At 35.8% G+C, this 26,438-nt stretch overlaps 1 protein-coding gene and 1 long non-coding RNA gene across 3 annotated transcripts in view; one reads left to right on the top strand and one right to left on the bottom strand.

The window, feature by feature from the left end:
• LOC310894935 (uncharacterized protein) overlaps nt 1–15,493 on the bottom strand; it is a 184,318-nt gene extending 168,825 nt beyond the window's left edge. Inside the window, exons 1-4 of one of the 2 annotated variants that reach the window (XM_083825615.1) lie at nt 15,320–15,493; nt 9,708–9,739; nt 9,577–9,619; nt 7,697–7,878 (exon numbers count right to left, since the gene is read on the bottom strand). In XM_083825615.1, the coding sequence (XP_083681741.1) occupies nt 7,697–7,878; nt 9,577–9,619; nt 9,708–9,739; nt 15,320–15,346 (284 nt within the window). In that variant the 5' untranslated portion in view covers nt 15,347–15,493. Of the gene's footprint in view, nt 1–3,737; nt 7,879–9,576; nt 9,620–9,702; nt 9,740–15,319 lie in introns of those variants that run through there. The other variant, XR_014580302.1, reaches the window with a different exon arrangement.
• LOC310894937 lies at nt 9,747–26,227 on the top strand. Its single transcript, XR_014580303.1, has 3 exons — nt 9,747–11,493; nt 19,428–19,518; nt 20,642–26,227. It is a non-coding gene; the product is annotated as an uncharacterized lncRNA (long non-coding RNA).
• Nucleotides 26,228–26,438: the final 211 nt, after the last annotated feature.

A 26,438-nucleotide genomic window follows, 5' to 3' on the forward strand; every position in this document is an offset into this window, starting at 1 on the left:
ATAACCATTTCATGTGTCCTTACCTCAACATCCTTTTCCATCATTTCATAAGCCTCTAATACCTCTCATCCTCCTAACAGGTAACTTATTATTATACTAGACTATCTATCCTTTATCTTTCACATTTAGCCTGTTACTAAGTCCTGCTACTTTTTCCTTTAAGACATCTCCAAAATCTAGTCTTTCCATTTAATTTGTGTCTTCAGAAAGAAGTAGTCATTCAGGAAATAACTGAGGCATAAAAAGGGTACTGACATGTCTATCATGTACCTCTCTTAGTACTTCAACTATTCCCTTCTTCTGGCTGTAATTCACCTTCTTTCACCATTCTTTGACCCCTGCTCTGAAGGCTTTATCTTGCTGTGTCCAATAGTAGTCAGTTATAACTTCAACATTCAAATCCTTTTAAAAGCACTTTGGTGTCATGTTATATTACTTCCTTTCTAGGTTTAGGGAGGACACCTCCTGTTCTTTTAGACGGAACTTCTTGTCTCTACAGGCCTTTAAACAATGAAGACAAAGTAAATACAATTTTTAAAGTTGTATTTTTTTTCTGATATGAGTATTTTTCAGATTTTTTTTTTTTTACTGCTGTTTATTGGTCAATAGAAACATTGACTATTTTAGCAATAAAATTAGTAGTAAAATAATACAAAAATAGATCAGTCTAATGTTCACTACATGTTCAACAGTTTTCACCTCTGATTATCCATTTCATATAATGTATACAGTGCAACCAGCGCCCTTTTACTAATCGTTATAAAAAGCACAAAATGTGTCCAGACAATGGGTCCAATTATACTATTTACTGTGTTCACATAGATTTAGAGTAGCTGTACTGACTTCAAAAGTTTGCATTGATCAAAAAAAGGAATATCTATGTATGAACACCTCTGGAATAAAAAACATTCTGTATCATGTATTTTGCAGAACTGCTGAGAGGACTGTAAAGTCAGAAAAGATATAGGTGATGTTATCCCGCTACTGGATCAGTATCCCTACTCTTAAACTGAAGTGGATTAAAGAGGATAGAGAAATAAGAAGATTCATGAAAGTTTTTTGTGTTTGGAATGTGTGATACACCCTAGAGGTGAGAAGTTAGATAATCATGAATTTTTGATTGGAAAAATATCTTATATTGCTGCTCTTTTTTTAATGCTCAAAAAGTAATTTTTGGTCCAGTATTTGATGCGATGAACTAATGAAGCTGGGACAGAGCTAACTAAGGAGAGTCTTAGATTGAAGTCTTCCCCAAAGGGGAAGAGAAGCCAACATTTGTTATCCAGTTAGATAGATAGATGCATGTAAATATAATGACTACCATTTGCTTCCTTTTCTTCCCTTACAAATTTCTGCATGTTTAAGACAAAGGATTTTTGCAAGACAAAAAAGAACTGCTCCTAAATTGTTTAGGACCTCATGCTATATTTTCTGAAATAGAATAGCAAAGGAACCATGAAGAAAGAGAAATACGGTTACCACTGAACTTTGTCAGAGAACAAAAAACAGCACTGGATTTTGTTTTGGGTGACTCTGTCGCTCTCATGAGGTATCAGAGTGACAGCAGCAAAGTCTGAAGTTGTTCTTATAGTTCCACATTCTTCATCCTGTTTTATACAAATAATTCAGCCATAACCACAAAAGTTAATTCTAGATCCAAAGAATTTAAGTTTAGTGGCATTTGTTTTTTATTCTCTTGACAGAGTATGCCAAAATAATAACTTTTAGCATTATCTATGAGCATTTTAGAGAAAGTTTAGGAAGTGAGAACCCATTTAAAATTTGGAAATGCTTTGATCACCTTTTCAGACCAACTTAGAAAGACAATTCAGTTTTATTCTTTAAAAAAACATTGAGTTTCAAATTCATTTCTAAACTTCTTTCAATGATAGTAACTATAGATTCTGTACTGGGACTTTCATACTTTGTAAAGGTTAGATTTCCTTTATAAAGTTCAATAGTAATCTAAAACATGAAAGCAAATTTTGTCTTCAAGTGGTGTGGTATCCATGTAAGGCAAAAGTAAGTACAAATAAGATCATCATCATTCTTGCAACACCCAACTTCTCCCTGTGAAATGATCTAAACAGCACATTTTATTGATTTAATTCACAAGATAATACTGCTAACAATGATGCCAAGAGGATAAATAATGTACTTAACATTCTCTGCAGAGGATGGAGGGTAGATTTTTGTGTGTGAAGAAAATGGAATCACACCTAAATTTCCTTAGCCCGACAAATTACCTCTGCTACATTCTATGTCTCTATTTAATTAAACAAATATTCTGGTGGTCCAGGATTGTTTAACCATGATTAAACTCACTTAAAATATATATATATATATTTTTCCCTCATCAACGGTTCTTTTAGAAAGAGCAGCACTTTTCAGGTTCTGCCTTAATTTATTCTTCATTTGTGCCAAAGGAGCCAAGTTGGATTTTAACCTTGAACAAATTAGTAACTGAGAACCATTCAGAAGAAAAAGATTAATCTCAGGGGTAGAAGGTTGATATTAATATTATGTCAGAATTTAACATGATAAAAAGAAAAGCAATTCCATGATGTTTGAGAGCAACATACTTTAAACTCTGAAAAATATTCTACATATTTTGTGAGCTAGATAATCGCAATATAATGGACTTGTGTCAGCTTTTTCTGCCAACAATAAAAATTTCAGTTGCCTTTTTTTTTATATGACTAATTAAGTGCATTTGGAGAACAAGATAAGAGCATTTATGATTTGGCCTTTTGAGCCACACGGTTACTACTCAGTTATCTTGTCTGTTAGTATTCTAAGCAGTTCAGCAGTATGACCTAGGACAGAATATAACATCACAAACATTATAGTTATTGATGTGATCTTCACAGGTTAGTCTGTTTTTTGAATAATAATAAAAAATATGGATTTTTTTTTTTTAGCAGATTAAGATCTTCAAAAAGGAGAACATGATTCAAGGATTGGTTGATATAGGTTGGTATTAAGTTGTCTTGAGAAGTGTCAGGTATCCATCCTCTATGTTCTCCTACACAGTGAATGGCACTAGAAAGGCTACAAAATTAATTAATATTTTGTTTTGAATAGGTAAAAATAAAATAAAAAAAATAAAACCACACAACTTTGTGATGGAACTCCTACTGCAAAACCATAAGTTCATACAAACACTAACTGCTGCTACTCCTTTATATATTATATGGAGTAATATAACTTACACATTCAAATCAAAATATGTGTTAGTAGAAGTCAGTGCTTAGAGATACTATCTTTGTTTCCAATACTAAAGAAAACTTATATAATAATATTTATTAATATTTATTTATTATCAGATAATTCACCTGTTATATGGATTTTTCATCCTTTTAGACATAATGCTGTCTATGGCTATATCTTTTCTGCCAATTTCTACAGAACCTAGCAAATCGAATTTGCTAAGTATTTCTTTACAAATCATCTCAGAGAGACACACCATGTACTTGTTTTTCAATTTTCTTCTACACCTGATTTCAAGTGTCATGTAGAGAGAGATAAGTGTGTAAAGAATGAGAGACCTCCACACCTTAGGTTGACATTTACAAGATTGTTCATAATATTTGCTGCTCTGCAAAGGGGAAGACAGGGCTGAATGTCTTTCTGTGATTTATTTATTTATTTATTTATTTATTTCAGGCAACATATTCACCCTGTACTTGAACATTCGAGCAGACCCAGATAATCATAGCAAATATGGCCAAGGAAAGAGTAAAATACTGTTTTGCCACTTCCAATCATTTCTTCTTCTGGTGCTCGAGAAGGTACTAGTTGCCATAAGAGCCTGGAGACTGGGTATAGACAGAAGCTGCTTTCTGAGAATGCTCTGATATAACTATGGGATGAACGGCAACAATTCCAGATAGATGTAAAGATCAGAGCAATCAAACCAAGGAAGCCTACACAGAAAACAAGATTCTACCCTAGTCAGCGAGGGACATTCTTGGGAGGGTGAGAAAAGAAGAACATCCTGAAGGTAAGAAAATCTAGTGTGTATATATATATATGTAAAGCCAAGATACAAAAATGTAAAATATTAATTTATATTTGTATTTATATTTACATTCAGCATTTCTAACAGTGAAAGAAGTATGAAATTAGTGAGGGTTTTTTGCTTTTTTTTTTTTTAGGCAACATTATTGTTTTTGTTCTGCAGTCATTTTATACCTAGAATAATGGCCTATGACAAATAAAAGGTATTATTTAGCCATTGGCATTTGGGTTTTATTCAGAATTCCTAATTAAACAAGACAACCCACACATACAGAACATGTCTCTCGGAAGGTATCCTTGTTTATTCAATAAAAAATACAAGAATGGATAACAAAATAGTTTGCCTACAAATCCTAACATAGGAATGGTTAGGAATAGGTTTGATAATAATCAATAACAAACCAACCTAACTCCTAACCTGAAAAAAACCCACAAGCCACATAGTAGAGAAGATCACAAATAGCAAGCTGGTGAGTTAGAGAAACACATTTATTAGTCTTGGTCCTAGAACAAAGCCAGTACACAGATTTGTAGTAACACAAGATGAACGAAGATGAGAAGCAGATACTTCACTTATTTGTCCACTGATAACTTAAGAGTGCATTATCTGCCATTCGTGCTGCCAGTTTACATAACCTTCTAGGTGACCAGATAAGGACTGGTTAAGCTGCACAGAGATAATAGCAAAAATAAAGACTTCAAATCCATGTAAGTCTATTGTTATTTTTTTCTTTGTTCCGTCCACATTTTCCTGTATGTTTCCAGAGACTGTTCTTTAAAATCCACTTTCAGAAATCTGAAGCCAAGCCATCAGCTTAATGGAAAGCACTGAGACTAATGGATGAATGAAGCCTGTGCTATCTCTGGATTTTTCTGGTTATTTCTGTTTGTTTTGTTTGTTTGTTTGTTTTTGATTTACAGGAGAGTGAGTTCTCGCTTAGTTTCAGTGGTTTCATCTGGGTTGGAGAAAAAATGTATACCAAGATTTGATGGACTACAGCAATAGCAGGGAGATCATGTGGAGAAAGAGTTTAAAATTGGGAAAGAAGAAAGACTGAGATAGAGACTTATTTCTCTGCAAGAAATACATTCAATATTCAATATTAGTGAAATTCTTATTTTAGGAAAAAACTATCTTGAAATATTGGAACCATTACATATACCAAGCAGTTTGCCATTCAGAATATTAAAAAAAAAAATTGTAAAGAGTTACATTTGAAAAATAAAATGAAAAGAAAACATAACCATTCAGTTGAAGATTGATGCTATAATATTATGTCTTGTATTATATCAATAGCTTTTATCATTGAATGGCTATATCATTCTGTAGCAAAAAAAAAGTAAATTGTAAGCAACACTGATCTTTTGCATACATTCAATTTGTTGTATTTCTATAAATCTCAGCAATTTTGTTATTGAGGAGCACATTTTTTTCTGCAGCATCCGGAAAGCATTTTGAAGAAGCAGGACATATACCCTCTAAGAAAATATAAATCTGCTGGGACTTTCATGTAATTGCAGCTTCATCATTGTTTTCCCTTACAGTAAAAATTCCAAACTGTGATAGCATAAAGATGTTATTTGTTGTCCTCTTCCAGTAGCAGACTGATACCTGAAATTATAACTGGCTACCTCCAGGAATATCCAACTCAAAAAAAAAAAAATCATCTGTAGACCAATAACAGTGACTCAAGCCATAACAAATCCTGACAATTTATGCTATATTGTTTTGCTGTACTGAAGCATAACCAGCTAACTTAGGGTACAGAGAGATGGAGAGAAAGAAAATGAAAGTGAAACATGGCATACCATCCATATCAGGCACACATACTGATAAAGTAATGGATATTGATGGACTCTTGCTGTTGTACATTTTGGGACTTTCGGACTCCAAAAGATTGTATTTATTTGTGAAGCAAAGGCAGGACAATAAAAGGTTCCTGTTTCACAGGTAACCCTGAATAAGAACAGGATAGCTGCTAGCAGCATGGCTGTATGTTCTTTGCAAGAATTTTGGGTGAGGCCAATTATGATGGGAGTAAATAGCAGGTGGTACCATTCTAAATTCTAATTGCTACTTGTAAAGTAGGTTATGTAAACTTCCTGGAAAGTATTTTGATCAGAATTACTGTAATTATTGCTCTGATTCTTTATCTCATTATAAAGAAGTCCTCAGAGACAGATTTGGCCGTATGCCTTTGGATTCTACTTCTTTTAAACACGGCCACAAATGCATCTTTCTTGCTCAATTGGCATTTATTGAGGTTTTGTTTCAAATTGTTGAGATGGTATTCCATTATTTCAACCTAAGTAATGGTTATTTTATTTGTTTCTTTGAAGAAAAGAAGCTTTTAGAGTAGCAATGTGGCCAGTGATGCTTGTGAAGATGAAAATACATATAAATCTTTTAATGGGAAATGAGAATAAAAGTAAATTCCAAAATTGATTTTACTGGCAATGGAGTGGAGGAACCAAAGGAAAATGGATGTAAGTATCATGTTAGCAATGATCTGTTAGAATACGTGATTAAAGAAGTCTCTGGATAGAGATATAAACTATCTCTAGTTTTATAACTATATTGATAAGAATGCGAAGAAAATATTAGAACAATATTATGCACTTTCATCTCTTGCAGGATTGTCTATGTGCCTTTCATTTTCTTTGTATTTCTCAGTTGCTTTGATTGTGCTGAAGGTGAAGCATCCTACCTGAGCACATGGTGTCATATTTTTCAGTTTTTTGTCCCTTACAACATGATACCTGTTCTGTTTCCCTTAGCTCTTTTTCTTGTTTTTGTTGTTGCTATTGTTATGGTTGTTGACTGTTCTTTTGTATTTAGTGATTTAGACACAAATATTCATCAGTGTCATGAGAGCAGTTGTCCTTGAAGTGAAGCTAACAAAAAGACTAATCTTCCTGCCCCTAAGTTGCCTTGCAGTACATAAACATATCTGTCAGGTATTGACTCCTGGATGCCAGGCAATGTCTTGAAATGTCTCAACTTGATTTGAATGAAGATTCTTTCATTGGCCTTCCATATTTCCTTGGGGCTTTTTTTCTTGCCTACTAATCACTAATTTTAATGGCAGCCTAGTTATTCTATCACTGTCATTGCATTTTATTTTTTTTTTAACTAGGCATATTTTCTTCCTAGATGAACAATAAGTATCTCAACTATACTATCTAGCTATTTTTTCATTTAAGATTTCATTTAAGCTAAAATTTCTCCAGTTACAGGTAACCATTTCCAACATGATATATTCGGTTATGATTATGTTAATCTATTGTATTTTGCTAATTTTCAAGTGTTCCTTGTACAAAAGCTTTTCTTAATTTCAAACACAAATAATAGAAACAACAAACTGGGATCTAGAAGAAAAAGCATATAGGAACCCTGGTGGGTTGACCTTGGCTAGGGGCCAGACACCCACGCAGCCAGTCTCACTCCCCTTCTTCACCAGGATAGGGGAAGAAAATACTATGGAAAAGTATGTGTCAAAGACATACCAGTGAACATCACAGCCAAAACAGGCTCAGCTTTGGGAAGATTAACTTAATCTGTTGTCAGTTAAAAATAGAACGGTGGATGGTGGGAAACAGGTAGAAAATAAGACACCTTCCCATGTTCCCCCCCCATTTTCTCAGGCTCAACTTCACATTCCCTCAACTCCTCTACCTCTTATCCTCCTGAATGGCACAGAGGGATGGGGAATAGGGGTTGGATCCTTCCAACAGGCAACAGCTTCCTTCATGGCACATTCTCCTGCTTGTGGTCTTCCAAGGGCTGTAGTATTGACATCTGTGCTCATGTAGTTTTTCCATGGGCTGCAGGGAAGTAGATACTCCACAGTAAAAAGGCTGAAAATTAAAAAGGCAGACAACATGATTCTGCTATCCTATAAAACCATATATCTCCATAACCTTAATCAAATCTATGACTACTTATGGTGGTATATGACAAGGCTTGAGGTCTTTTAAATTTTGGATTGACAAAGCTGATTCTCAAATGCATACAGGATTATTAATCTAGTTTAAAGTTTCTGCAATAGAGTGAAGTATTAGTCCTGTAATCTGTTGCAAACTTAAGAAGAATTGAATGAAAACAGAGTATCTGAAAGTATATATAGCATATAATATATTATTATAATCATATAGCAGTAATCCCAATGGAAAATTGAGAAAAGTAAATTCAAGCACAGTCTCATCACAGAAACAATGAGGATGCTTCAGAGAATAGCATAGGCAGTGTGCCTATTTGACAGGACCTGCTTATTTCCTGTTAAACACAAGTAGGTATGTGGGAATAAAAATGTTGTTTTTGCAGAGTTAAATTGTTTAAAGGTAAGGAATGGGGTATTGAGATATGCTTGCAGTGATAAGAAAACTTAGCAGGTGACCTTGTAAAATGCAGACAACCAGACTCCTTAGGACAATTAGGTGAAAATCACGGTGTTAAGTCAAGTCAGATTAGTGAAGAAACATTACCATTTCAAACAGTAAAAAAAAAAGTCAAAAGAAATTTGAAATTTAACAGGCCAGCAACTGAAGGCCATGCATTGTCTGTGAAGCATCAGATAGATTGTGAACCTGGATTACCCACTCAGTGGGGAAACAGGGGAGGGTCCTGTCATCAAAAAGTATATAAACTGTGTTTTGGAACCAGTAGGTGCGCTCCTGCTTGTGGGACGCCCGCCATTGCAATTGTGAATAAATTACTACTTCACTGAGATCCTCGCCTGAGCCTAAGTTATTGGCTACGGAGTGTTTCTCACAGGTATTATATGGTTTACAACAACCTAGAAATCTGACTTCAGGTGACACATATATATCTGCCTTAAACTTCAATAAAACTATTACGGGTATGATGAAAATACAGGAATCCAGATCCTGACATGCACTGTTGCCTAATAATTGCCAGAGCAGAACTGACTGTCCTTGCAGACTCCCCAAATGCCTGTGAGGAGTTTTTAATGATACATCTAAATGCTCTCTTTGCCTTTGTGTGAGGAGAAGGAAACAAACAAAACACACAAGCGCAAGGCTTCAGGCTTGCGTTACACTTCCACAGCCCCTAAAGCCTTCTGCTGGATCCTTTTGCCAAGAAGCAGACACTATAGGCCATCCCAAGTGTTGCTAAACATCAGGCAACATGCAAGAACAGGAAAGGGAGATCAGCACCAAAACAACACCATTTTATGCATTGTTTCTTTACCAGATTATTCTTGTAATTTCCTACGCTTAGGGGAAAAAAGAAGAAGAGAAAAGTTTTTATTTTATTCCAGGAGAAATACATTAAGTAAGATAAGCCCAATAACTTACGAAACTATACTACGTTTCCATATTGATCCTCACATGAGAGATATTATCAGCTGTAATTTTGGTATTAATGAGCAAACAAAACCTCTTCTGCATGCATATTTGTATTTAGTATTTCTTCCCACATGGAATTAATTTCTAGATTAAAATGTACAACTTAACATGCCTATCTTTATATAGCATAGAAATAATAAGGAGAAAGCATCTGAATTTTATGTAGTCATGTTGTTTGAGAAATACCTTTTGTGCAATTTCTTCTTCTAAACCATTTTTATCGCTCCGTCTCCAAGAGTTGAGGAATGACAGAAAGGAAATATTAAAATTATTTCACATTTGTATAAGATATGTCTATTCTATTTTTCTTACCAAACCTCTTTTTCAAAAGAAGAAGACAGAACTCCTCCTGGAAAAAAAAAAAAAAAAAAAAGCTGGGTCACTGCAAACGCATCTCAATCATTCATGTATCTTCTTTGTTGTAGTTAGTCAGGGTAAAGGAAAGAAGGAGGGAACAAGCCTATCAACTAACAGAAGCCAACAGCCAATTTAAAAGCTTGCAGCATTAAGGGACCAAAATTAATGACCGCCTTTCCCAGGTAATTATTGTTCCATTGTATATTTCACTGCCTTTATAATCTACAACTCCCTCCCTTTAAATGGAGGCTACTGAAATCAGTAATATGGTAGATCCGTAACTTAGTTCTCAGTCAGTAAGTCACAGTGCCTTCAAGAAAGGAACTCCTTCATTTAAGTAGTCATCTATGTTCTCTGTGAAATGCAGTTACTCATAAATATGTAACTGACTGGTGTATTGTGTTGTGTATCTTTCTGTGAACACCTGGTCCACTGTGATAACCACTTATTTCTGTTGCCACCTGTGATAATTATAACTCTGTAGCTTTAGTGGAAGAGATTTATGCTACAAAACTGAAAGTCCACTGTTTAGATGCAGACAGTGATGACTGAGGAGGCATAAATATACTTTCACAAAACAAAGACAAAAACAAAAGCCAGGATATGTGAATTTTAATCTGGAGCAGTGCATGTGAGTACTCAGCTGTTAAAATAAGCAATCGAGATTTAAAAAATATAAAATCACAAAAATCGGAAACAGGTTTCTATTTATTAAGTTAACTCTGTCCCATTCTATTATGATGATGGGTTTTTCTTAAAAAAAAAAAATCCAATCTTTCTAAAACCTTAGTTTTACTCTAGATTATATCGATTTACATTATATCCATAAAACAACATCAAAAACAAACAAAAAAACCACCCACATTTTCTTTCTTAAGAAAGAGAAATAGTGCTAAATCTTTGCATTCATTTGGAAGGAACCTATGGGTTCTTAATTATTCTGTAAAGCAAACAACCAGGTGCCCTTACAGCCTATCCATTTTGCTCTGTGCATGTGTAAGCCTCTCTGACAAATAAACAAATATACCCAGCTAGTTCTTTTTGTACTTAGCATACTAATAAGCAATGAATTAAGATATCTTGGTTAAATCAAATTGCAAATGATCAGTGGCACCACATTTGTTTCATATTCAGTGTTCAATACAATTAATGCATTCTTCAGTTGTTTGCAATACTTCCACAATTTTGCATATCTGATAACAATAGTTATATTGGGTTTGCTTTTTAACCATTGCACTTGCTTAATTATTTTTAGCTAGATAAAATTATATCCCTGCTACTATAACACTATAAAGTGACTGTTACTAGATAGTTAAGAGGTGACAGCTTACCATATAGGTGGGGGATAATTTGGAGGAGTTTGATCAGTATGCATAAATATAGCTATTTTTCCTTTTGTGGGGATTAGTAAAACGCTTCAAAACTGCAGTAAAGTGCATTTAAGAATACCAAATTCACCAAAACATTGACAATACTAGTTAAGTCACACTCCATTCTGTGCACGGTGCTAGACAGAATAGACACAAGCTGCTATGATGAATTGTTTGATACATTTTAAATTAATCTCATACTTCTTTTTTTTTTTTAAACATTATCTCCTTTCTTTGTGGTACTCTAAGCAATTGCTTTGTTTATCATTCCTGCTTATTTTGGTATTTCTCAGGATTTGGAACCAAAGGAGCAGACAAAAAGAAAACCCCAAATATCTTCAAACTCATATTTCAATAACCAGCAGACATTGTTCAGGTACAAATTAAATCAATAAATGGTTGTAAATTTTCTAAAGAATTAAACTAGAAACTTGCCAAGGCTCTTTTTAAAGATTGGTAAAGGCTGTTCCCTGAGAGGCTGGCAGAGAAATACCCAGCTTAGCCTTTATTCCTCACTGTCAAGTTTTTGAAGGATGAAATTTGTAATCAACATAAAATATAGACATCTCTGAACTGTCCCTTACTATATGTTCTTTACTTGGAAAATTGCAGGGAGCAAGAAAAAAAAATGTAATACTGAAGTTGGAACCTTAAGAATGAAAATAGCAGAAAATATCTTAGAAAAAACTACTCTCAAAAGTTATTGTGTACTGAAAGACTCCATAGTGGATGTTAGCCCTCATTCATTTCCAGAAGAAGGAAAGAGTGAATGAGGTTTTACAGGAAGAAGTGCATATCTTCCATGAGACCCATCCTTGTTTGTAAGAAATCTATGTAAAAATTTTAAGGTACTACATGATCAGAAAAAAATAGCCATATCATTTCCAGTAGGACTATATTTGTGACGTTCAGTATGGAACTTTGTTTGCACTTGTTTGTGTGGAGAAACAGGAGGTCATATGTTCAGCAGTATTCAAGAAGCCCAGAGGAGCACAGGTTCATGCTGTCCCCAGGTACAGGAGGGCTGTGTGCTGAGCATGCACAATGCATGGATGCACTGAGGCTGCTGGGTTCTGAGCACATCTCCCATGCTCCTGTGGGTTTCGCTCCCAGGGCACAGGACCAACTTGGAAACTTTTTTTTTTTTTTTTTCCAACAGATAGTAACATGGATAATTTGTAATATCTCTCCATGACTCATTTATCTAGAAGTATAACTTAAAAAGGATAGATAAGACTATGACACATTCATACAAGAAGTAAATATAATTGGCCATAACAGCTGTAACATTTGGTTCCTGCTTGGCAAAGCACAGACAGTGCTGTCATCAGAAAACTGGCCACAGATGGACAGCTTTTTTGTGAAAGAAAACATAGTGGTGGGTGGACAAAACAGCAGTTGTTGGATAAGGAACTCTTTTCAGTGACAGAGAGACTGGTTCAAATCTCTCCTCTAAATAATACTGTGCTTTGATTTTTAACTGTCTCCTGTGCTCCAAATGACTGTCCCGACCATTGCTTAGACCTAGAGGGCCTTCTTTTCTTTTTTTATTGAAACACGTGTTTTGTTTCTACATTTTCTATGACTTAAAATTGACCTGAAAATGGAATTGATTTAATGAAAAGGAAATTAAGTATTTCTTCAAACAAAAATTCAAACCAAGTACTTTACTTCAGTGAAAACTCTGGGAAAATGTTCGATTTTGAGTTGATGAAAACTAGTAATTTATTTATTGTTCAATTTCCTAGTCTCACTATGGAATTGAGAACACATGTGCCTTCTTTACCCTCCCTAATTTTCTGAGAAGTCTTAAACAAGTTGATCAACATTAAACAATAGTTCCTCAAGATGACAGCACACCAGCCACACATTCCCGTGGTGTTTTTGTTTTTTTTTTTTCCTTTTATTGCAAACAAAGCAAAGAAAAAATTGAGCCGAGTATTGCTCTGATTCAGTAACTGTAACTGAATCTAGGAACCACTGACTGAAGCAAAAATCTGAAAGTAAGAAAGAAAAAGCAGCAGCCATTGTCAATAGCATGCCTTGTATATTGAAAAATTCTTCTGTACTTTTTAAGCACATCCTCTTTCGAAGAGTGTAGGAGTTGTTGCTCTTGGACTTAGTACATATCTGTAGTTCACAAATCATAGAGCATATGGACATAGTCTATACATCTGGAACCATAGTTCTCATTTTCCCTTTTCCCTTTCCCTTCTCAACCAGTGTATGTTCATTCACAGCCAGAAGTTTCACATTTTTGTTTTACTTCTCTTTTTATTTCTCCTTTTTTCTTTTAAATTGCACAGTGAAAAACAATATAGCAACACAAATATAAATGCTAATTACAATAGTGGTCTTCAAAAAGGATGAACTATTTTTATCAGAGATTCTTGGCAGCAAGAAGAGATGAAGGAAAAGAAACAGTGGAGATAACAAGAGGTTAACGATCAGAATAATGCCAATCTCCGAAATTAATTCATTATTATTTGTTAGTATTATCTTTTTTAGAAGATACACCTGCTTCTAAGGGCTACTATCACCATTTTTTTGTGAGGGTTGATCTAAGATAATGAGTTTTTTCCATTGCACGTGCTTTGTTGGTATATTGCAGATGACATCTAAAAGTGTCTTGGCCAAGAAAGCATTCATTTCTTACGTCTTAATCTAAATCTCACAGAGGAATAGCGGATTGTTTGTGATAGATAATCATCTTGACGTGAAGTTCTGTTAGTGGCATAAAACCTAATAGAAGAGCTGTGTCATGTAGGAGTTGTTCATAGAGCTTCTAGTTTTATCCCTTGCAGAAGTAAAGTTGGTTCCATAATTTCATCTGAATTTCATGCAATATAGTCATGCACTATACAAAATACGGTGAAATATATATTTCTCATGAAATATATATCCACTGCCTACAGATAGTAGGTTCATGAGATAAGACTGATAAGAGGTACAATTTTTCGCATTTTGCTTTTTTTCTTAGAGTGGTTATAATACACAGATTAAGACAAAAGGAACGCTGACAATCCCAATCAGAACATTAATAGCAGCAGCACCCTTGTACACTAATTTATCAAAGATTTATGCTGCAACACTTTCTCCTGCAAGATTAACAGCTGTTGGTTTACTTTATTTACAGAATAACTGATCTGAAAGTTCCCATTTATGCATCTTCATTTAACCCTTCTTAACTAGTATAGCATTTTTTTTTTTGTATCACAACAGGCATTATTTTTTGATAAGACAAAGTTTTCTTCCTGTATCTATAACTTCAACCAGCATCATAACATTCATGCAGTAGTTTTGGAGTTATAAAATTCATTATTATAGATGTGTTACATGAAGGAGACAAAAACAAAACAAACAGCACAAGCACAGCCCTGGTTGATATAAAAAGTTTTGATAATTCAGGTAACCGTTTCTAGGCAAGATCCATGAAAGAGCAGAGGAACCTAAGTATCACCAAGCTGTCTTTGTAGACTCTTCTGTTAAAGCAACAGAGCAACCTCCTACTCCCTAGTGGAAAAGCTATCAAAAAGTTCCTAGGAATCCCTCTGTTTCAAGCCATGACCAGAACTGTCTATGTGTATTGCCATACACAAGCTGGGCATTCTTACTTAAAAAAAATCTTAATTAAGAATTAAGCAGCCAGAGTATTTTTCAAAGAATTGATAATCACATGTAAAACTTTTTTTTTTTTTTTTCCCTATAGAGCAGGAGGCAGCAGTGACAATTGCAGTGTTTTATAATTTTGTTACCATGCACTCAGAGGGCTCACCCAGCTTGTGCACTTGGTGAGTGAACTGAACTGTGATGCTTGATCCATCTGACGGGTATACCTCATTCTCCCCACGGGTCAAGCAATAATTGAACAGGCCCATGGTACCCTAAAAGCTATGCTTCTAAAACAACAAAAAAAGGGAATAGGGGTGTGACCCCCAGGAAAAGATAGCTAAAGTATGCTATGTTCTTAAATTTTTAAAGCGATGGACGGAGGAAGGTCCTTGCATCTGTTCATGCAGGACAAAAGGCAACAGACAGATCTGGGAGACAGACAGATCTGGGAGAAACTGTTAAAGAAAGGGCACAAGTCACGGTAAAAAATTTAAGCGCCAATCACTGGGAAGGGCCCTACACTCTAATAACTTGGGGCCGAGGTTGTGCTTGTGTTTTAACAGGAGCCGGTCCTACATAGGTGTCAGCACCATGGGTCCGTCCGGCAGTCTCATCATCTGCCTTAACGTGATCCCAGCACTCTCCTCCGTGGTTTGAACTCCAGCTCAAACAAAAAACAACGTATGGAAGGGTCCCGCTGGCATATGCAGGACCCACAAACAAGGACTCCAGGAGTTGGAGGGGCAGCCAGAGCCCCCCCCCCCCCCCCCCAGACTGGGCACAGCTCAGTGCCTGCCTCTCCTAGGGATGTGTGTACAAAGTTTGATAAAGATCGAATTAGTATGCCTGGTAGTTTGTGTTTTAGTTTGTGTTAATCGTGCTTTCTTAATTTGTGTTAATCGCGCTTTTTTATGTTAATAAAGAAGGGAGAGATGTGGGAGTGTGGCCACGGGGTTTGACAAGCCCCATGATTCGTGACAACATCAGGCTCTTAACGATGATGCCATCAGGAATGTAAAGAGTTTAGAGGGAACAAAGAAGGGTGATTCAGGAGACGCCATCCCATCTCGGGTTGCTTGTTCTCCAGCCGTTAAGGCATGGAAGTTGCTGGGTGTTTGCTGTTGCCGGGCAAAGTTGTTGACCAATGAAGAGTTAGTGGAAAAGGACTGCTGTGGGGCAAATAGTATAAGAAGGGAGCCTGTCCTCAATATGGGGATGCAACATGGATAATGAAATTGTGCCCTCAATATGAGAGATGAAGTTAGGCCCTCAGTAAGAGAGAAGGAAGTTATGTCATCAATAAAGAAGGAACAGTTACTGATCCTAAAAAAACCCTGGTGTCCATGTGGTAGTTTCGCAACAGTAGGTCTCTAAGTTTACTCCCTTGGAGTATGGTACTATGGAATAGATCGGTATTTTCTTAGAAGCAGTTTGTATGTGTTTCTTTTGCAAAGACAGCTTTCTACTAGAAATGGGTCAGATGAAACCCTCTACAAGGAGGGGGGGGGAAAAAAGAAAGCGATCCCTCCCTTGGGACACAGACTTGAAAGATAGTCTGGATTAAACATTTTTTTTTTTTTTTAATCTACTTTGGGGAACACGCAAGCCTAAGCAAATCCAAGTCCATACTGTGGACGACACAGGCTGCTATCAGACAGCTCCTCACCTACAGTACTGCTATTTTCACTTCCACTCTTATTTTCATGTGTTGTTTAGAACAACGCCAACAAATGAGGTCTTGACACCTCATTTCAGGTTGTGGATTTCTCAAAGCTGAAAAGAAAAGAAGAGGAAAAATACACCACTAGTACACACTAGAGAGGAAGAATCACCTTGCAACTACTGTGGTTTGACTTAAATGATGCTTGACACAGAGAATAAGCAGTTATTGACAGGGAAGCCAAGTTTTATGGTAAAAAGGTGAAAAAGATGACTGGCACAAATGGAACAGCTACTAATGTTCACCTGAGTGCTTTGATTAATGGATGTGATTTGACACTTGTTTCTGCTATATAGCTTCAGATACCACAAAAAAAAATCCTGTTGGCTTTGAGGGCATTTTGTGAATTAAGTATTGCTCAACATGAGCCTGTAAAATAAATGCCAAACTTCCTGAATACCATTAATATTTAATAAAATGTATGCCATATTCTGATTGTTATTCAGATATATCATGAGCAATAGTCCTTTTACTCTTACTATAGCTATATAAAATCAACTGAAAGCTACAGCACCTGGCATCAATCAGTTCGTTTTAAAATAGGGGGAGGGAACAGTATTCTGAAAAGAACTTATTCTTTTCTTACTAGTAAATTTAAGCTTTGTGTTGCCACTGTTGCAGTACCATCAGTTCTGAGCTAGCTGTAGTTCTATATTATTCATGCAGAGATTTTATTTTGCAACGTCCCTAAGCATGCAAACTGAACTGTAATTACATACACAGAGATACACCACGATTCTTTTTTTTTTTTTTTTTTTTTTTGTTGGCCAGGCTAGAATTTCAGGTCAAAATCACAAATCTGTAACATTTAGCAGTTCATTGTCAAACAGATACAGCTCCAATTGCAGTGTCATTACAAAAAAAAAAAAAAAAAAAAGGCAAGCCCCCCATGTCCCAGATAGTTAATTTTAAGATTGAGCTCATTGACTCATAAAAGGGTTGGAATAATGTTGTTGCCTGTGATAGCACAATACTGAATTTGATGACCCTGGAGGTCTCTTACAGTCCTGTGTTCTGACAGAATGAAAAAAGCTGACAAGGAATAAAAATCGTATACATCAGGGAGATCTAGCTTCTAAATGTTATATGGGTTTCAGACAAAAAATTATATTGTATACTTAATGGAAATTACTGAAAATCCTCTTTGGGATTTTTCCATAAATAACAGAATAGAGAAAGGGAGCTTTATTTATCTAAGTTTTAGTGTTTCAGGCTCAAAATTCAGAGACAAAAAGGAAGACAGAGAAGTGGGAGTGGGGAGAGTAATGAGAGAAAGAAAAAAAATTAAAATAACTCCTTTGATTGCACAAGTTCAATGACTTTTTACAAAAATATTTTTGATTATTATTTAGTTAAGTCAGCACTACAGGAAAACATGGGAGAGGAATACAGAAATTTCAGTTTCATGACAGAGTCCTTGTTCAGTTGGAAGAAAAAAATCTTTAAAGTAAAATAGTATTCCTCTTGGAGACATAGCTGAAAGTTTACGCTTCTCAGATGCATAGTTTGGCCACATCAGTTACACTGCTCCAAAATGATCACATCATCACATCTTTCAAGGTATGTGAAAAAGCCTGATTCTATATTGTCTTGTACTAGTTTTCATTTATAAATACATTGCCAACTGGCTAAAAAAATAAACTCGTGCAGAGATTATTTATTGCATGTAACTTCACTATATGAAGATGACCATACAGGACAAAAGAGAACTTATTCAAAATATTTCAAAACTTCTTAATTTATTGGTGTCTTAAGTACTTACTCTCAGGCCTATGTCTGACATTTATACTTTATGCAAAATGTGACCAAATAAAAATGACAGGATTCTGCAGCCAGTTCATACCGAGTGGCCCATGCAATTAATTACTGGAGTCAGCCAAGTTGATTTACAGGGGAAGCAAATCCCCACTTTGACACATAATCAATCATTTTCATGTTCAATTTTTGGATCAGCAATTGCAGTTGTAAGAATTACAGGTCCTACTATAGCACATATACTTCTTGGGTTTTGCATCTCAGGCTTTGAGAAAGCCTAGCAAAAAATTACCAAATAAAGCAGAGTATGTTTATTTATCCCTTCCCCTTACTGTCAGAACACAATACTTAGCAGCAGAAAAATTATTTTACTTATTATTTTATCTACATAAGTATTAATCGGGGGAGTTGAACCCTTAAAATCCCTGTCAAATAGCATTAGAAGCACTCTCTTTACTAGATACTAAAAACAGATCTTCCAGATACAGACATGCATACACGACTATCTGCTTTTTCAGTCACAGAGTCATAGAATGCTTTGGGTTGGAAGGGACCTTAAAGATCATCTAAGTCCAAGCCCCTGCCATGGGCAGGGACACTTCCCACTAGTTCAGGTTGCTCAAAACCCCATCCAACCTGGCCTTGAACACTTCCAGGGATGGGGCATCCACAGCTTCTCCGGACAGCCTGTGCCAGTGCCTCACCACTCCTTGAGTAAGGAATTACCTGCTAACAGCTAAACTAAATCTCCCCTCTTTTAGTTTAAAATTATTCCCCCTTGTCCTATCACTATCTGTCTGAGTAAAATGTCTCTCCATCCCCTTAAATCCCCCTTTAAGTATTGAGAGGCTACAGTGCGGTCATCCCCGAGCCTTCTCTTCCTCAAACTGAACATCCCCAGCTGTCTTACCTTTCTTTATAGGAGAGGTGCTCCAGCCCTCTGATCATCTCCGTGGCCCTCCTCTGGACCCACTCTAACAGGTCCTCATCCTTTTTGCACTGGGGACCTCAGACCCAAATGCGGTACTCTAACTTCAGTCTCTACTTTCTCCACCATGTCACAACTGCCTCCAGTCTAGGACTTTTAAAGGTAGCTAGGTAGCACAGAACTCATTACATATAGGCCATATAAGCTTTTAGCCTCTACTACAGAGATTTTGTGGAATAGTGAGCTTTGCAAAGATTGTCTGAAATTATTTTTTTATTTATTTTTTTTCCCACAGATAACAGAAGGAGTTATTTTTAAGGGGAACAAAACATCGCTATCACCAAGATATATTTGTTTGTGAAATTGTCTACTAAAGAGTTGAATGGGTATGAACAAGTGATTTATTATGCTGTCGAAAGTTATCTGATATTTTTATGTATATAGAGAAATTCAAAGAATGTACAAAAACACCATTCAGGCTGCAGTCAACAGGAGATACCAGAGCAATGCTGAAAGTAGATATTTCAAGGTTTATTCTCACATATAGAAGATTTCCAAATCAGAGTTAGGGGCCACATATGTAGTAGGTTTACATGGCAAAGTTTTGGTAGCTGGGGGCTGCATGGGGGCCTTCTCTCTGAGAAGAGTCCAGCAGCTGTCCCATGTTAGATAAGGGCCAGTTTCAGCTGGCTCCAAAGGGGCCTGCTGCTGGACAGAGCCGAGCCAGTAAGCGATGTTGTTTGCACCTCTAGGAGAGCAGATTTAAGAAAGGGGAAAACAAAAACAAATAAACAAACAAAAACATGCTGTACAATAGCAGCTGGGAGAGAGGAGTGAGAACCATCCCTGCAGACCCCAAGGTCAGTGCAGAAGAGGGCAAGAGGTGCTCCAGGCATGCAGCAGCAGTTCCCCTGCGGCCTGTGGAGAGGCCCCTGGTGGAGCAGGCTGTCCCCCTGCAGCCCATGGGTCCCACACGGAGCAGGTCTCCACACTGCAGCCTGTGGAGGAGCCCCCAGTGGAGCAGGTGGATGTGGCCTGGAGGAGGCTGTGGCCCATGGAGAGCCCCCGCAGGAGCAGGCCCCGGGCCGGAGCTGCAGCCCGTGGAGAGGAGCCCACGCAGGAGCAGGGGGTCTGGGGGGAGCTGCCGCCCGTGGGGGACCCATGCTGGAGCAGTTTGCTCCTGACGGATGGCCCCTGTGGTACGGACCCATGTTTGGAGCAGTTCTTGAAGAGCTGCTACCTGTGGGAAAACCACACAGGATCAGTTCCAGAAGGACGGCATCCTGTGGGAGGGACCCCACGTGGAGCAGAGGCAGAGAATGTCCGTGAGGGAGCTGTGCATATGAAGCATTAGGGACTGACTGCAGCCCTCTTTCCCTTTTCCCCCACTTGGAGGGAGGAGGTGGAAGAGGGTGGATAGAAGGAAGGTGGTTTTAGTTTGTTTTCTTTGTTTCTCACTGCTCTAGTCTGCTATTAACAGGCAATATTTTTTTTCTAATCTCCCTGCAGTGAATCTGTTTTGCCCGTAACAATAATTGTTGAGTGATCTCCCTGTTCTTATCTCAACCCGTAAGCCCTTTTCATCTTATTTTCTCCCCTTCCCTTTGAGGAGGGGGGATGAGAGAGTGTTTGTGGTGGAGCTCGGCTGCCTACCTGAGTAAAACCACTGCAACTTATTATTTAACAGAGTTGCTGACAATATAAAATCAATTCAGTAGAAAAGGGACTGACACTGAATTTTTGTATGTGTGGTGCTTACTAGACTTTTTAACTGACTTTGAAACTGGAGTTTGCATTTGCAACGTAGAGAATGTTACTGGTTTGTTTTTTTTTTTTTTGTGGCCTTTTATATATATAATCAAATTTGGAAACTGGAAGTTATATATTCTGTTGAAGTGGATGATCTGGGGTTTTTGGTTTAATTTATTTTCTATTGATTTTTCTAACTTGTGTTTGCATTAATACTTTATTACAATGATTTTGTCACCAAATTCTATTCATGATTTGAAACTTTTTGACTACAAAAGAGTGTGTAACACTTTATAAATGAAATCACAAACAAGATATTTTTTATTGTTTGCTTTGAAGAGGTGTTTTACTAAGGTTCTGATAATTTGACTCATATATGTGGTTTTAGGTTATATTTATTATAAATGATGTTTTTATTCAGCGATTTTGAATTGCTGGGAAGAGGAGGAACAACAGATAAGAATATTCAGAACTTGCTATTGCTTACATCTGATGAAGGTCAAATGCAAAGTACTACAAAGTTTTTCCATGTTGGTCTTGTAACAGTGGGCATCCTCCTTGTATTAGTATGCATGACTATAGAAAATGCAGGAAAGGAGAAAATTTGAATCCTTAGCTGGATAGGTGAGTTAATTATGAAAAAGCCTATTAAAATAGTCTGTGGATTACTAAGCAGTAACAGTCTTAGAGATTACTAACCATCCATTTATTAGGAAGAGAAAAAGTAAGGAATGGAAGCATCCCGATCCTTCCATATGTGGAAGGATTAGGATACAAATGGTGATAATAAAGACAGAAGGAGTGAAAGACAACGAAAAAGACAAGTGAGAGCAGAAGAGCTTGGCAGAGAAGGTGAAAATAAGATGTGCATGGGAAAAAAATATGACAAAGACCCAGCAGGTCTCTGGTCAAAAGCAAAAAGTATCAGACAAGCAGCGAGCCATTAGACTGCAAAGATACTGAAAGACATGAAAGGTCTAAAGTATATAAGTAACAGGAAAGTGATATTGTCAGCGTGACGAGTTTTATTTCAATAAGACTTTTCCTGAACTCATTCATTTTGGAAAGAAACTGATTTTACACAATTAATTTCAAATCCAAAATTATTCATTTCCCAACTGCCTTAACAAAAAAGGAGAATTTTCAGTCTCATAAAGTGGTGCTTTCAGGTGGCAAAAACACTTACCTGCTATAAAAATATTAACATATTTATGTTTCTTACCAAGAAATTCTAGACAGAGATCAAAGACCATATTTCAGATTTCCATTCAGTAACCCTTCATAAGAGCATGGACAATACTAACCTTGCGTCTTGCCATCAACTTTGCTGCAACACCATTAGATCTATGTAGTGAGCTTCCTTAGGGCTCAAACAAGGTTCATTTCAGTAAAGCTTAGAGATATAAGAGGAATGAAGAAAAATACAATTCAAATTAGGATCAAGTACTTTCATGACAATCCCTTACATTGACCAATATGTAAGTGGCCTTTTAAAAAGTATAGAAAAGAAAAAAAAAAAGTGCATCTACATACACATGTGTACTGCAACATGCATATAAGAAAGAAGCAACGTATGAATTGATATCAGCAAGTCTAAATGACAATGAAAACACTGTTTCTTGCTGTCTGCTTGTTATAGATAGATAATAATGCAGTTTTGTTACCATAAAGGTGAGTGGTTTCTTCTTCTGCAATGGCCTTGCATGCCATAATGAATAGTCAGTTTTGAGTATTAGTCATGAAAGAGAAAAGATAAGCTACATTAAAGGAACTGCACTGTGACAAAATGTTTATTTTATTTGTTTGTTTGTTTTGTTTGTTTTGTTTATCTATTTATTTATTTTACAGAGTATTCCACAACCAAAACTTTATGGAGCAGCACCTTCAACAAGAGTTAGGTAGTGAAATACTGTTGAAAACAATATACCTACTCCATCGGTATAATTTCTATCATATTAGAAATAATGTGACAACATATATAGGCCTTCAGCACATCTAGAATTGGTCAGTTTCTAATACTTTTTAAACGAATTAAAATCTTACTCTAATGCACTTCAATAACTGCAAATCTAATTTTTCTTTATATAAATATAACACATAGCTGAGGGTGCATTTGGAGCACTGTATAATTCTGGTTTCTATGTTATAAAAGAAAAATAAAAAAAGACATCATTACAGTAGAAAGAAAGACAATGAAAGTGTTGAAAGTTTTAGAAAACATGACCTATGGAGGGAGGTTAAGAGGACAGCATTTGTACAGCCTACAGAGAAAACAAGCAAGTGGCGATAAAATAAATATAGAATCACTGAATCATAGAATATCCCGAGTTGGAAGAGACCCACAAGGATCATCGAGTCCAACTCCTGGCATCACACAGGTCTACCCAAAAAATCAGACCATATGACTAAGACCATAATCCAAACACTTCTTAAACTCCAACAGGCTTGGTGACATGACTACGTCCCAGGGGAGTCTGAGTGCGTGACGACCCTCTCAGTAAAGAATCTTTTCCTGATATCCAGGAAATAATATCTAATATCTATAAGTACCTTCCAGGAATTACCAAAAAAAAAAAAAAAAAAAAAGAGTTTTAGTTTAATTTGCCATTCTAAATAAAAAGAGAATTAATGCCCTGAAATTAAGAAAATGGAGGCCAAAAAATAAAAAGCACTTTATAACAATTAGAAAATGGAATAACCTGACGAAGTAGCTATTATCATTGAAAATATTCAAGGCATACCACAGAGAGAAACACTGGGTGAACCTATAAAAAAAATTCTAAGTGTAATCCTAAAAAGATGGGCCAGATGACCCAACAGGTCATTCTTAACCCTAATATCTATGATTTAAGGATAACACAAAATAATAAATCACCAGTAACAGAAATAGCAATGCATACTGGTAGGATTTTTTTTGGCTGTTCATAAGAAATACATTTATATGTAAATTGCAGGTTTTTAAAAAAAAATTGGTACTACAAACTTGGAGTTGTTTCCCCATATCAGTTCCCTCAGGGTCTAGGAAGTACTGTGGATTTATTTTTTTTCCTTTTAAATCTAAATAAATGTCTCAAAAGTACATTTATAGTTATTAGCTAGTGGCATACAGAGACTGAGAAATTAGTTAGGCTGAAGTTGTTTAAAAATAACATAGCATCAAGTATTCCTGCAAGTTTAAGGAGGTTTAATCTTGTGCAAAATGATCTATTAGCTAGCTCCATGCTCAAACTTACATTGCTTTTATTCTGAATGCAAGCAATTTTTCAGTTTGATATACAATACCATTAAGTACTTTTAAGTCCTCATTTAAGAACATTTATATATTAACATTCTGAGAACAATGTTTCCCAAAAGCATAAAGATTTTGTCATTGATACTAGTCTATTTTCTTTTTTCTTATTTTCTTATTTTCCCCCCTCACTTTTTGAACCTTTCTAAGACAATCAGGAAAAGAAACCTCTCTATTTTGAGAAAGCAAATTGAAAGACAGCTCGATGGGTTTAAAGGCAGCTTATTTTAAAATTAAGGTAAATAGATTCTGTTAATGGGAGATCTATGCTCTATCAATGTATAATTGCCATGCAAATTACAAAGAATTAGAAGTATGCTCCTTCCATGAAGGAAAATTTAAAATATGCCTGAACTGAAGTTACTTGGAATACAATTGTTAATAAATAAATAAATAAAACATTTTATTAATTCACACAAAAGGCAGACCAGGACATGAAAAAAGGCCTCTGTGACACACTAGATCATAATTCAATATTATGTTTTCCCCGCCTGCTGCCCATTAAATCTGATGACAGTAGCACACACCATGAAAAAGTCATGAGATCAGCCCATAAAGCAAAGAGAAAACAACAGCAAAAACAACAACCCCCCTAAACTTTATAAAGGGTTGTTATAGACTCTTTTTAGTTACCATTTTCTGATGTTTTTAGAGATCAGTTTTCATTGTTGTTTTGCAAGTCTAAGAGATTCAAAGGTTTTTGAAAGTAATATGAAAGGCGAGAAAATTCTGTACATCAGCTGAATACAAAACTGGGCAGTTTTCAGCTGCTATTTTCTTTAAAAAAATACTAATCTCACCTCTTCAACACTAGGTGTGATGTTTAGCAAACTCATTCATTTGAGATTTTCTCAGACCCTTGCAGTCAAGTTGGGAATTATTCCAACTTAATGATAATATTTAATATATATTTTAAGCGGAAGATATTTGGGACTGCGAAATGAGAAGGAAAGCACTAATTATGTACAATAATTAAACAACAGACATAATACATGAAACATAATCTAATCCTTGGAGATCACCATTATTTTTTTCTCTTTAAATAATGACGTAGCAGAACCAGTATGATTTATTTATATGTCTTCATTAATTGTGAATGAGGTAGTTCACAGCACACTTTCTGACAATTCCCCTACTCCTAACATGACGAGTTAAAAGAGCCAGTTGCATAATAAATTTAGATATATCCTCATGATATTTTTCTTGTAAAATAGATTGATACCGATATATATATACTTAACAGCAGGCATTCATCATTTTAGATGCACAGAACATGACATACATAGCTGACAGAAAATGTACAATAGTTCTTTCTCTCATACTATATACATTTATTTTATTCCAGCAAATATTCTGCTAGATAATGCAATCATTTCCAAGATGAGTGTTTTAGAAAAGGGATGCTTTATAAACATCCCCACATTCTTTTAGTGTGAATATATCTGAAAATCCAAAGAAAACATGCAAACAAAACAAAACATAAACAAAAACGAACAAAAAAAACACAAAGGAACAGTAGGTTGAGCCACAAAAGAGAGGTGTGAATATAAGACTTTATGTCAACATAATTAGAGGAAAGCATAACATAGCAATAACGAAAGGTCTGAATAGAAGACTTACCTAGTGACCAGATTTTACAGCTTCCAGTTGCAGCTGTAACTTTTTTGATCTTAGTGCTGCTGTTAGGATTTAAACATTTGTTAGAGATCAGAACCTAGTCCACAGCAAACTTCACATTCTGGAAAAAAAATAATTTTTTTAGAGAAAGTTCTATTTTGTGTGGTAGAGCTAAGGAATGGGATTGATTTATTTTCTAGACCGTAAAGACAGTGCAAGGAAACAGTGCAGCTTCTCTAGAGCTGACACAGCAGATCAGGCTGTATATTGACTTCCTTATCTTTGAACAATAATTACATCTATTTTGGATTCATATCTTCTACATATTTCTCTGAGTATGTTTTACTGTTGTATTGACTGATAATATTCATTCCAGAGTGCTCTCTGAGAATTTGTCCATAGTGCTTAGATGTTTGGACCAACTGGTGTTAATTTTTTTTTTATTATTATTGTTTTATTTTTTTTATGTAAAGAAAGTTCAGGAAGGAAAAGGCTTTCCTGAAGAATAATTTGCATTATTATTATTGCACTAATCTGAACAGATTCAGTGGTTCATCATCCCTATGTACATATAAGAAAAGTGAGCAGGGGGAGATGAAGTGTCATAATTAAATTCACAAAGTAGCAAACTAGGTTAGTATTGATTTATTT

Source organism: Anser anser (assembly GCF_964211835.1).
Source record: "Anser anser genome assembly, chromosome: 2".
Lineage (NCBI taxonomy): Eukaryota > Metazoa > Chordata > Aves > Anseriformes > Anatidae > Anser > Anser anser.